This window comes from Falco rusticolus, chromosome 7 (assembly GCF_015220075.1).
Source record: "Falco rusticolus isolate bFalRus1 chromosome 7, bFalRus1.pri, whole genome shotgun sequence".
In the NCBI taxonomy this organism is placed as follows: domain Eukaryota; kingdom Metazoa; phylum Chordata; class Aves; order Falconiformes; family Falconidae; genus Falco; species Falco rusticolus.
The window spans coordinates 72,642,761-72,655,814 of record NC_051193.1 but is presented as its reverse complement, the minus strand read 5'-3'; the positions used below and the strand labels follow the sequence as shown (position 1 = coordinate 72,655,814).

At 40.0% G+C, this 13,054-nt stretch overlaps 1 protein-coding gene across 1 annotated transcript in view; it reads left to right on the top strand.

The window, feature by feature from the left end:
* EHD4 (EH domain containing 4) overlaps positions 1 to 13,054 on the top strand; it is a 30,898-nt gene that overhangs the window by 2,176 nt on the left and 15,668 nt on the right. Inside the window, exons 2-3 of the mRNA XM_037394040.1 lie at positions 5,042 to 5,218; positions 9,971 to 10,068. Of these exons, the coding sequence (XP_037249937.1) occupies positions 5,042 to 5,218; positions 9,971 to 10,068 (275 nt within the window). The remainder of the gene's footprint in view (positions 1 to 5,041; positions 5,219 to 9,970; positions 10,069 to 13,054) is intronic.

The following is a 13,054-nucleotide window of genomic DNA, read 5'->3' as shown; positions in this document are numbered from 1 at the left end:
AGTGGTTACTGCTTCTAAAGGACTGCGGTCTGACCGCACCACGATGAACATTCATTACATCAGTGTTTGCTATAGAATAGATAATAATTGGCTGAATCAGCATGAGAAAATACTCTATTCAAGACGGGCAGCAACTTAGACAATAGTGTCACAGTGACTGTTCCTCAAAATCCAGTTTAGAGGAGAAAAAGAAAAGCAGAAAAAGGGAAGTGGTTGTATGCTGAAGGCGAGACTTAGGAGGGGATATGAGGAAAAAAATTACAGGATCCAGGTCAGCAGCAAATAAATTTCCCCTCTGGTAGGCTCAATTTCCCATGGGAAAAATGTATGCACTCTCAAGATTGCTATAATTCAGGTTTATTGTAGATAGTTTTTCTTAGAATGAAGTTGGACTATAGGGATTCCTTCCCCAGTAGCCTTTTAACAAGCAGTCATTATTTTAAATCTTAAAAGTGCTTTTTGTTCCACATTTCTCCTTTTCATAGTCAGGGGGACATACTAGAGCTGCTTAAGTGTTCACTGTTGAGTTTATGTGTGAACATAACAATTCTGTTTAGTTGACAAACAACTCACTTGGGATTTACTTTGATTTAGACGTTATCGTGAGAGCTTCACATTTTCATACCTCTGACACATCCACATCCACCCAGTTCCTTCCACTAAGTCTTCATGGAAAACACTGATCTAGCAATGAGTGAATGTCCCTAGGGATTAAGATATGCAAACAAACGCTTCCAGGTTTCCAGCAGCTCTTCTGTTTTTTCACTTTACAGTGTTTATCCTCTTTGCACTTGGAACAGTGTAGTGAAACTGGCCGGGGTTTCTCTAAGGTGGAGAGTGGTGATATGTTATTCATGCATTTGACAATGCTGACACTTCAAACAGACAAATCCAGGCCCAAATGTTAATACTTGTCTGATTGTTTTTAATGGGGTGGGAGGCCAGATACTTATTTTGCATGTGAGCTGCTTGGCCTTGCAACTTCTATAATTCTTTCAGTTCTCCTGGCTGCTTTAGGGCAAGAAGCAGGGAAAGGAGGGACAGGAGAGGAGAATTCTAGCGTATGAAAAAGAGATAGGAGCTGGTCGGTACCAGTGAGTCTGTAGTTGCTGACCTTTTTCTTTCCTTTTAACACTGAATTAAACTTCTAGTCTAATACTTTTTTACTGGGTAATAACTTTTCTATTTTAAAAGTGTGAGAGACTGACTTCTTTTTAAAAAGAGCTTACCAAGATGAGGAAAAACAGAAGTGAATTCCTCAGCTTGCCAGGCTGTGCTTTTACTTTGCTCACAGGTATTATTCAGAGGTTAAAATGGTAAACTTCCTTCTGTTTAACTCGGCCTGAGCTGGGTGTTGTGAAAACACCCTTTTGTATGGCTGCACCTCTTTCTTCAGGGGGGAAAATGTCCCTCGGTTTCTTTGGGTGAAGGCTGGAACTTCTTTGTTACTAGCCCTGTGTGAAAGTTTTATTTATTTGGAGCAGAATTCTTACACGAAAGCAAACATCAGCTAGTTTTGTTGCGTTTAAAAAAACAATAGTGTGGAGGATTTGGGTGCATATGTAGTAAGGAGGTGAGCAGCCCTGTGAAAGGAGACCCGGGTTTGTCTCCCAGTGCATCACGGGGTGTCCCTGTGCAGTGCCGCTCTGTCTGGCTCACCTGTGTTTATGCTTTAGTATGGCTTAGCGAAAGCACTTAGACTTAAGATATGATTACTGGTATCCGCAACTGTGAGTAATCTTTGCTATTTCTGGCGCTTTGTAAACCAGTTTCCTATAGTCTGGCTATACATCTTGCAAAGGAAGGTAGATGAATGTTTATTGGCAAAGCAGAAAGGTTATAGCCCCCAGGTGAAAACAAAGGGAGACAGTCAACAGGATGTCTGCTGTTTGATCCAGACTGTCTTTGGGACGTTTGCTATTTTTGAGCATTCTTCCTGTGAACCTTTTTGAACTCTCTCCCCGCTGAAAATCCAGGTATTTTCCTATGTTAATATAGCATACTGTACAAAAATCTTTGCAGCTTTTCAGTTTACAGAAAACTGCTCACCCCTTCTGTGTGGCTAAGTGAAACTGGTATTTTCAGGCTGAGAGGAAGTACAATACAGCTTGTAAAACCACTGCTCAAGAACTAGGGTTTATTTTAGTCTGTGCTGATTGTTGGTATGCAACTGTGAGGCAGTCTTAATGGAAAATACCTGCCTTGCAAAGTGTTTCCTGTGTCTGTTGAATAGCTGTACCAGGCTCAGTACTGTGACTGTTTGGGGCTGGGGGGAGCTCAGCGCTTTGAAGGAGATCTTGCCTTCCTGGGGTGTCACCGCTATGAGCGCCTGGTTTTTGAAGCTGCATCTGTGACAATAACTTGGAAGTTCATTGCAGTTCAGTAGTGCTTTGTTCTTGTTTAGTCATTTCAATAACGAGCAAATCTGAATTTATACTTCGGGTTCTGAGCTGAAAATACAGATGTTGGAAGTACTGAAAGGTGTTCCATACATCCAACTGTTTGTAAATTCTGCAGGTAATACATGTGCAGCAACTTCATGAGTACCCCGTGAGATTATTTTTTTTTTTCAGCCATCTAAAAGGCCACCACCACTGAATGTCCATAGCTATGCCTGGCAGGTTCACAAGCTTATGATGGATAGCAATTACCCTGTTAGCGTGGAGGTGTCTTATCCTGCATTCAGGTCCCATCAGGTAGTTTTCTGTGACCTGAGTTCTGGAACTTCTCTTGTGTGCATTTGATTCAGTACAGTGTTCTTTCTTGCTGCTCTGGGAACTTCTTGTCATATGGGTTGCCACCTTATGAATTGCTGCCTCTGTCAGCAGAAGTGTGGGAATGACCATTCCTGTCAAGAAAGTAACTTGGTTACCAGTATCTTAGAGATACTTTCCCTTTTAAAAGATGGGCAGTGAGGAAGAGTAGAATTGAGAGACTTTGGAGTGTTTTATCTTGGCAAGTTAAAAAAAATAATCTTATTTTGGAAGATAAAAGTATAACTGATCTTTCAAAAACAATGCTGTGGATAAGTCCAGTCTGCAAACAGTAGTGGCTCTTGAGAGTTGGCTTTTGGATCCTGTTCGAGAGGGCTCTAGTCTGCTGTGGTGTTCCATCAGGAGGCAGGAGCACACTTCTGAGTGTTGGGGAGTTCAGCTGTTTGCTGTAACACCTGAAAGCCCTGGGTTTCCATGCGTAAAGGGGTCAACTGCTGAGCTGTCAAAACAGTTTTGTCTTCATTTTGTTACATGATCTACTTCATAGGATGAGGTGGCCGTTGCATTGTTCAGCAGACCCATGGTGGTTTGTTTTTTTTTGCTTTTGGGGAGAGGCTAGTGTTATTTCCCTCTTACTGTGTACTAGGTACAGCTTATTCTGTAAGTAGAACAAATTGACTTTGGCATGTTCTGGCATGACTGTTCTTATGTGCCTCCTTTCTCACAGTTTTTAGCATTGGCTTTTTTAAAAAAATTGTTTGGAAGTAGAAAACTGCAGGAAATCTCACGTAAGTAACTGTTCTATGCTTTAAGTCTCCCAGATCATAGGTTGAGCTGATGGGAGCCAGTTTGCTAAGGCTAGTGGAAAACGATCTTTGAAATGTGTAGTGTGTATTTAGTTCCTTAAATTCAGCTTCTGTGCCCTGATCTATAAAGTCTGTGAATGTTTGGGCACTGAATTTAAAGACAATTTGCAGAATGTTTTTTGCAGCAACAGTAGTCTGCAAGTCCTCTCAAATCAATACTGGTTTACGAAATGACAGCAGAACAGGCATAGAGCTGTTGGATTAAGGGCCAGAACAAACCTATTACTCAAAGACTGATGTTAATATAGATGTGCTGTCATTGGATGCAGGACCATCACCTGTGCCTGAAGAAGAATTCTCATTTAAATCCAGCTTTGATTATGTAAAAAAGTAAATTATAGTTGGTTAAAATTGTGAGGAGTTCTTAAGAACTCCAGGATGACATGGAACCCATGGAATCAGTTAAGTATGAGAGAACTTTATTCGAGAATTTTAATGCTCCATGTAATGTCACACTACAGCATACTTGAAAACAATTTGGTCTTAGTTTTGAGGTGAACATTTTCAAGATGGTGCTGTTGTGAATGAGGACAGTAGCACTCGTTTTTCTTAAAAAGAGGAGAGAAAAATATTTTTTCAGGAAAAACTTGCCCCCAAACTTTCAAGTTCAGCTGGGTTGTCTGCTGCTGTTTTTGAAAAGTGGCAGTTACCATAGTGTAGGCTGCAGGAGCGTTGTAAGCTGGAGGCTTGGGGCTGCTTTTGCTTCTCACTTGCCATCCAGGAAGGGATGCAGGCAGTCTTTTTCTGTACATACATGCTCTGGTTCCATTAAGCTTTAGCATTTAAATACATTGTCCTTCATTTGAGACCTTGTTGTCTGGAAAGTTAAGGCTTGGTGTATCAGACTTGGCCCTGTGAGTATGTGCTCTCTGCATCTGAGTGGACTAATCAAAGGGAGATGCAAAATGGTTTCTGTTGGTGCAGCGCTGCCTGACTCAGTGCATCTTGGAAGTACTTTACTGTTAGGTGTCAAGTTCTGCAGGTCTGACTTAAGTTAACAATTACTTTTTGATATGCAAGTCAAAAGGAAAAAATCCTTTCCTCACTCCCAAACAGATTTAACTGTATTATCTCATAACTGTCTTATCTCTGCCTGGGTAAGATGAGTTGAAACTAGTAAATAGCATACTGAGTTAATCAAAGGGTTCGATCTGTCAGCAAACTGATGCTGCTCATGTGCTGTTTCAAACCGCTCCTTTTTTAGTATCGGCAGCACTTGCGTAGGCTTGGTAACACACACAAAAGCAGCAGTGTCTTGTAGTGTAAACTACAGCACTGGGATCAAAAACTGAAATTCAGTTCTTTTGTTCTCCCACCCAGTTAATGTAATGCAGGAAAATTGTACTTTTATTATTCTAAAGTGTGTGTATCCTTGAGTATTTTCAAGCGAATTACAGGTATTTGCTTTTGCCATAGTTCCCAGTCATTCATTCTGTTACTTTACGTTTTCCCCATCTTTAGATACCTGCTTGAACAAGACTTTCCAGGAATGCGGATCGGTCCAGAGCCCACCACGGATTCTTTTATTGCTGTGATGTATGGAGATTCAGAAGGAAGCATTCCTGGAAATGCCCTAGTTGTTGATCCTAAGAAGCCATTCCGCAAACTTAGCCGCTTTGGAAATGCTTTCCTGAACAGGTGAGATCTGTTTGCTTGCTGTCATGATTTTTATGTTTAAATTTCTGCTTGATACCATCTCCAAGCATCAAGGTTTTTTACTAAGCTTTTTCTACTGTATTTGTTGTGCACAGCATAGAGTAAATATTCAAACACAAGCAGGAGTGGTGGCAGTTCATGTAAATAAAAAATAAAATAAAAAAAAGGCAGTACTAGGGTGTGGTAGCACTACCACAGATATATTCAGTTATCTGAACAGAAAATCATTGTTAAAAGCAGTTCACAGAGAATTGCTGAAATGCTCCACCAGCTGACTTGTTTATAAGGCATTACACTAGCTGGAACTTAGGATCAGTTTGGGCACAAATTCTCCTGCTCAATAAAACTGATAGATGAGTACTATTATTAAAAACTACTGTCCAAAATAAGGCAAAAAATATTTTCCCTTTGCTGTCTTGTTCCTTTCTGCTGGTATCACCAGAGGTCTTGGTATAGCTCTTTAAAATTGTGAATTGCTGGGATATGTAAAAAGGTCTAGAAGAATGGAGAGTATTTGAATACGCCTTCTGCATAAATACATACTCAACTGTTAAGTGTTAAATATTGACTGGCTTGTCTTCACGCAGTCCCATAGACCAGGATGATAGTCTTAGTTTCTGAATGGCTACCGCATATTTGCAAAAAAGGGAAGAGTTGTTCAGAAGCCATGAGTTCTGCTGTAGGTAACTTAAGTAGCAGGCTAAATATTTCCAGTTAAAAGTTATTAATAACTTTGTTCACATTGTGTGAGAAATCCGCTTGTTTTTTTCCTGTATTTGACAGAGAGGCCTGTCTTTCTAAGCCAATTAATCTAAATTGGTTCTCTTTTAACAATAAACTTTCCTGTTTGGCTGATAAACACTGGCATATGTGTTAAAAGTTCACCAAGTCTTATCTCTTGCTGTGCTTATTCACAGAAGAAAGTTCGTAGCTGCTTATAGTTGGCTTGGCTATCACTTTGCTGAGAGATAGGCATATGTACTGTGGGAAGCTGCAGCCAAGTCCCATTTTAATTAATAATTTTGTGGTCCATGATCCCTTTCTGTGAGATTGTTGGTGAAGTCCTGTCCGCCAATCATTATTCTGTTTCTCTTTTCCCACCATTGTGCTCTGTGCACAAAGTTAATGTAATTGTACTGTAAATCGTATTTTGCACAATATTCAAGTACTTACACGCAACATGTAATAATGCTGTGTTTGGATGAATGGCATGCGCATAATTTTTTTGGCTAAATCATCTGTCTAGCTATTTGTGTCAGGTCCTGAATCTTAGGCAAGCAAGATAATTTGCTAGCTAAAAAGATGTACATCCAAAATAACTGCCTAAATTATTCCAGTTCTTGTGGTGACTGTGATGCTGTTGTATTGCAGTGCTGTGAGCGGCCTGATCTTCCCCAACAGTCACATTCACTCCTTAGTTTTGCAATGGAGATCTAGGTGCTTATATTTCCCTAGCATCACCCTCGGTCTGCCACTCTGATCATACTGCTGCTTTTTAAAAAATTGTTAGCTCCTTTTCTTTCCAACTTCACCTAGTTGAAGATATCTTGGACTTCAGTTCAGTATCTTTGAGTTACCTTGCCCTGTTCTTACCTGCAATCGTACTACATATTTTACTTTGTCTCCTCTCATTTGGCATGCAGAAAATCCTTTATACCCAATATTACATTTTTCACTCCTGTGTTAATAGATTTTTCCCTACGCGCTTTCTTTCACGCCCCCACTTTTTTTTATTATTATTATTTCCCAATCCTAGTGTTTTGCTTTATGGAAGAATTTAAGGCTATGGATGCTTAGACTGCAAAGTTTGGTGACCTTTTCATCTAAATGTAACATGAAAGGAAATAGTGACTGAGGTAATGGAGAAACTAAAAACAGTAGCACCCATCAAGGCTTGTACTTACTAATTAGCTGTACTAATTTATTGATGTTACCTTGCCTCTTTTTTTTTTTTTCCCATGACCCCTTCGTATTTTCTCCTGTATCTCACTGTTTGTGATAGATGTCTCTGTAAGGCTCCTGAGTGTAGAAACTTGTCTCTTACTTCTCCTGAGTACTTTTAAGGAAAGCAGGGGGTGAAGGAGGCAGGGACAGGACCTAGTGTGCCCTTGGATGCTAGTTAAAGTGACAAAAGAATATTGCAGCATACCAGAAGATCACAGAAATAAGTTGGTGCTGCTGAGAAGAAACTCGTGGTCCTGCTCTATTCCAATGGGTATCTGAATGGACACAAAAAGGAGTATAAATTTTTACTAGAGTCTTTGAGTCATCTAAAGTTAATCTAAAAAAATAATATAAAATCAAGATGATTACAAGGTTGTTGATTTCATTTTTGCAAACAATGTAACTAATTTTTGCAAGGATAGACTATTATTGCTCATTTTCTCTAACAATCGTTTTATCGTAACATGAAAAACATGACAGGATCAAAGGTCTAATGTGTCACAAGCAGTTACAGTGATCTCATTCACACAATTATTTTTGTAATGCGTTTTCTGTTAAGGTCTGTTGTCATTTAGGTAGGCAGTATGTAGTTTATCTTTTGATGATGCAGCACTTAAAATGACACTTTATGCAGGTCATACAGGAAGTAGTGGGTCAGAGCCAAGTCTCAATGTCAAAAAGAGATATTCAAATACAGCTAGGATTACAGTTTTAAGTTGTCTGAAATATTAGTTTGATGTAAGATATTTTTTTTTAACCGATGTGTTGTCTTTACATCATGGATATATTCTAAAAGCTACAGCCAGGTAATTCTGAGTTTATCCTTCTATTTTATTTCCTTTTCCTATATACTTTCCTCCTCCCTTTGCCACTAGCGACTGCTGCGGAGACTGCATTTTCTTTACATTCTGAGGCCTGTAGTTCTTTTCTTACACTGTCTTTTCCAGCTGTCCCAGTTCTGGTGATGCATAATTGGATGCAAAGGGAAAATACTGCCGTATTGTTCAGCTGAGATAATGGTGCCCGTCTTCCTATAAGATAGGTCTAGAAGCATCTCAGTGATACTAAACAAGCACTGGGCTTTCTAGGGTTGTAATAAAGTGATAAGAAAAAAACATATGTGAAAATCCAGCCTTCACACTTCCAAATTTATGAAAGCTACTTCATGTTGTACCTACTAGTGATGTGTTATTTTGGTAATGGTTGACATGGTCAAATGTATTTTCTTTGTCCCTTATGCATATCCACTATACTTCCAGAAAATGTGTTTGCTTTAACGTAGTGTCTCCTTTAGGTTTTGGAAAGTTCAAAAAACTTCATTTTACTCAATAGTACCTCACTGCTCTTTCGGAAGCATCTCTTAAGCTAGTAAAAAATAAGCCTTAGTGGAAGAGTTTGCTTCAGATGCGCGGTATTTTCTACACCTGGTGTTCCACTAAGAAACAAATAAAAAACCAAACCAAAAACAACACCCCAAAAGGAGAGTACTGTTTATGTACCCTCAGGTTTAATCAGGCCGAGATGGCTGCTGCTTCCCCACCTACTCCACCCCGGGTTTAAGGGAGAGGTGTAGCTGATGCTGCTGTTCTTTTGTACCCAAGATGGGATGCTGTGTGCTTTTGTTCAGGCTCATTGCTACAAGGTCACCTGAAAAACAAGATGAAGCGAGGTGTAAGGATTATTTTACTCTTCCTGATTTCCTTTGAATCAGCTGGGTCATTAACCGTCCCACAGCAGCTTCCGAATTTTGATGTATCTTCCTTTTCTATGCCATATTTGACTGTCTGAACTCTTCCAAACTCAGATTATTGCTGCTCTTGAAGTTTGCTTTGGCATGGCTAGGACCTGCTGCTGTGATGCCCTCTCGCTGGAGGTAACAGGCCTTCTGCAGCGCGAGGAGGGGCGGCCATCTTGTGCCCCCCCGGGAGGGCCTTCAGCTCCTGCCAGGTCAGGCGATTAAGGCTTATGCAAATCTCCTGCAGGCAGCTCATGATGAAGGGAGGGCAAGGTCTTCAGTCATGAGCTATCCTAGGAGCATCAGAGTTGCTCAGATTTAGTGCCTGAGGTGTTCTGCACGGCACTGTGAGCCCTTGTGAATTGTTTTTCATAACACTACCACTGAATATGCCTCCCGCCACAGAGCCAGAAGGTTATTGTTTAGGGCATGCTGTACGTAATTTGAACTGCTGGCTCTGGCGGTATGAACGCTTTTGCTAGGTTTGTGGGAGAAGTGTGGTTGTTTTCGGTCCTTTCACGAGCTCTGCCTGGGAGGTTGGCAGGTCAGAGGTGGGGGTGGCTCGGAGGGTGACTGCCAGGGGCCGGAGTACAAACGTGCTGTCAGTGTGGCTTTCTGCCTTGCTTCCTTTGTCCTTCAAATCTCTTCAAATTTGGGCAAAAGCTGTTGTACATGAAGAGTTGTTTCTTGTGTATACTAATTTTGGTCTGAGCAAAACATTTGTTTTATGGAGTCTTTTTAATGCAGCGTATATGGCCCGTGTTGTTGGCTCTTGCAAAATTTGGACTTTTATCAGCACTTAGACATGTGGCTCTACAGGATTTTCCTGTGATTTGTTTTTTGTGAGAAGCTGTCTGTTTACATTTTGTTTTCTTAAACAAAAACAGTTACTGGACATATGGGTTCAGTAGGATGTCAGAATTTTATTATTTTTTCTTTAAATCTCACTCAAGTCTTTCTAAAAGCAGGTACATAAAGGGGAGCTCTCAAGGGACAGTTTGCATGTGAGCTAGAGCTCTTGTTAATGTTGGTTTTTTTCTCCTCCTTTCCTGCAGGTTCATGTGTTCCCAGTTACCTAACCAGGTACTGAAGAGCATCAGTATCATTGACAGCCCTGGCATTCTTTCTGGAGAGAAGCAGCGCATCAGCAGAGGTGAGTTGCAGGGCTTGCAAATAACTGAGCTTGCTATTTTTGCTGTATGGGACAAGTCATCATCCTAATCTGTTGGGGGCCTGTTTTAGTGGTATTGAGTGGTGGTGTGCCCCAAACTTTCTTACTACAAGGCCTGTTAGACCCATGTTTTAAGGCTGGATGTAGGGTTTGGAATTTTTTCTCTTGAAAACTGGGGGGTGGGATTTTTATTGTCCTGCTATGGCTGCAAATGTTTATGGTTGCATGGTCTGTTGAGAAAAATCCTTATTTCCATCATTTTAATTGCTTTCCACAAAGACTCTGATGTATACTATTGAAGCTAATGAAGAAATGCTCCATGATAGCTATAGCTCTTCAAGCTGGTCAAGTTTAAAAACTGAGGGGGTTGATCTATAAGAAAGTTGCTTTTATTGTAGGCACAGCTGCTAGTGTTGCTTCTTAAGGTTGCTTGGTCATGCCATAATATAATTTTCAGTCAAAAGAGTTAAGGTAGCAGGAGGAGGAGGGAATGAGAATATTCAATAAATCAAAAATGCTACAATGAACTGAACACTGTTTTTAATGTGCTGTTTTAAGAAATTAACCCGTCTTTGAGAAACTATTGAAACAGTGTAATGTAAATAACTTCTTATTTCCTTCAGCTGCATTTAAGTGCATGTCAAGAGATTTCTGTGAAGTTGTAAATGGTAGTGATCCAGTATGTGGTTTATGCTGCCCTATGTTTCCAGACCTTTGCTTAAGAATGGAAATGGGTGTTTCACATCTGTGGGAGGGGAAATAATCAGTTCTTTAACATATCACACCTGGGATTTTTGAGAATGAGTGCCATATATGGTACCTGTGCAAGCACAGTCTTGTCTTTACATTGCACTGACAGACTAAGAGACTAACTTCTTAGGACTGTAATGTAAACTGTGCTTGATTAGTAAACTGGCCTACTGGATGTTTCTGGATTCTTTGTTTAGTGACAGAATGTGAGTCTTTTGTCCTCTTTATTGCTCTTACAGTCAGGCAAGGTGTTCATCATGGCAAGAAACCTGTGTTTTCCTGTATGTGATATATTGGTGAACTAGTAGAGATGTGCTCAACATCTGTGCAATCAAAGGCCTGAATGTTGTTCAACCAGATCAGTAAAACAAACACTGCATGTTGGCACTCTTATTTCTAGGCACTAATAAACAACTGTGTAACTGATGATCTTTAATCCTGAAAAATCTTCTCTTAAGAAATTAAAAAAAATTTAAGATGCAGGTAACACAGAGTGTCTGCTAAAATCAGAGATGTCTTAAATCTCCTACTTCTCCATTGTGCTTAGTTTTTCTTGGTGGAGGAAAAGGGAGCTGAAATCCACATCTTTCCCCCTCTCTGCTTGTTAAATCAAGGGAAAATAATGCTGGGCAGCATTCAAGAATCTGTTACCACTTTTGGAACAGCATGGAAACAAACAGGAAATAAGCAGGAAACTAAAGCATCATATTAAATATGCTGCTGAAAAAGTGAACAATTGCGTGACAAAATTCAACACCATTAGGGATTGCTGCGGAAGTCCCAGCCTTGACGTGTGGGACAGAGTTGTGTTTCGCTCCAGACAATGTTTCACTGGTAGCCCTGCATTCCTTAAGGGACTGTGGCTCTTCACTGCTATCTAGAATAGCTCTCGTGACTTAACAAAACATATGACTGCTGTTCCTTTATTGTTCAGAAATTGTGTTTCTTGATTGTTTGTGCCTTATCAATTGTTTCTATGGCCTAGCTGGCCTGGCCTTTGATATGGTGGATTTTAACCTAAGTTGACAAGTGCTCAGTGATAACCTCAAACTCTCACCTGTTTCATGGGCTTTAAATTGACTAGATTGCATTCCATGAATTTTTTTCCAATGTACTAAAGGTTGTCTTGAATACGTAACTTGGTGTAGATCTTTCATCACAGGTGTGGCTGTCCTGTATGCTGTTAGCTTTAAGCAGTGTGGTTGTACCATAAATAAGGTTTTGGGCGTCAGCTTTAGAGCACTGTTGTCTCTGTCATGGGCTTGCAGGACAACTGCTGCCGAGGTTTAAGGTTTCATATACTTGGGCATCAGCATACCTGAAGTACCTACAAGTCACTGTATTGACCTGTTACACGCTGTTATGATTAGGCAGTACTGTGCTCACCCATGTCTGAAATACTGCATAGTCAGATACATTTCCTGTACATGACTTCTGGTCTGCTTGTGTAGTTTCCATACAGGTGGCTTTGTGGAGTACAGACATGACTTGTCCTGCAGTGCTGCACACAGCGAGGCCTGTGTGACCTGCTTCCTGCAGGAGTCTGAACTGACTTTAACATATTTATGCTAGAAGTCTAGTTTAGCATGTTTTGAAGTTTGAATTGCATTGATTACTTTTTACATCACTGCGTGCAAATGTAAGCAGGATTCTACAAGATGTTTTCTGCTGTCCCTAAATATGTCTCTGTCAGAGAAGGTTCTTTGGTCCAGCAAAGCTTCTTTTTTTTTCCTACAAATTGTGTGCTGTTACCCCTTAAATTGACTGGCAACTTCTCACTGAAAAAGGTTGCAGCTGGTGTGCTTTGCTATGGGAACTGCCATTGCCTTTCACTGTGAAGACAATTACAGACTTAAACACAGGGATGCTTTTCTGTGCTTGCTAGGAAAGCTCTAAATATACGGAATGATTCTTCAGAATTTATTTCAGACAGTTTCACAATTTTTTATTTCAAAATTTTATAGTTCAGTAGGCTTTTTAAGCTTTTGGTTTCTTTCTATTTCTTTCTTAAACTTTTTTTTTTTCTTACGAATCTTGCTGCTGTTTTCTAAATAGTATATACAAGGTGAGATTTTTTTCATAATCCAGTAATGGAATATGACATTGAATAACACCTGATAAGTATTCTTAGATGCTTTCTATTCTGCATATTATTGGTGTCTGGTCATATTTGAGTTTTTAAAATACCTTTCTAGAAGTTTATCTTATTTCTAACATT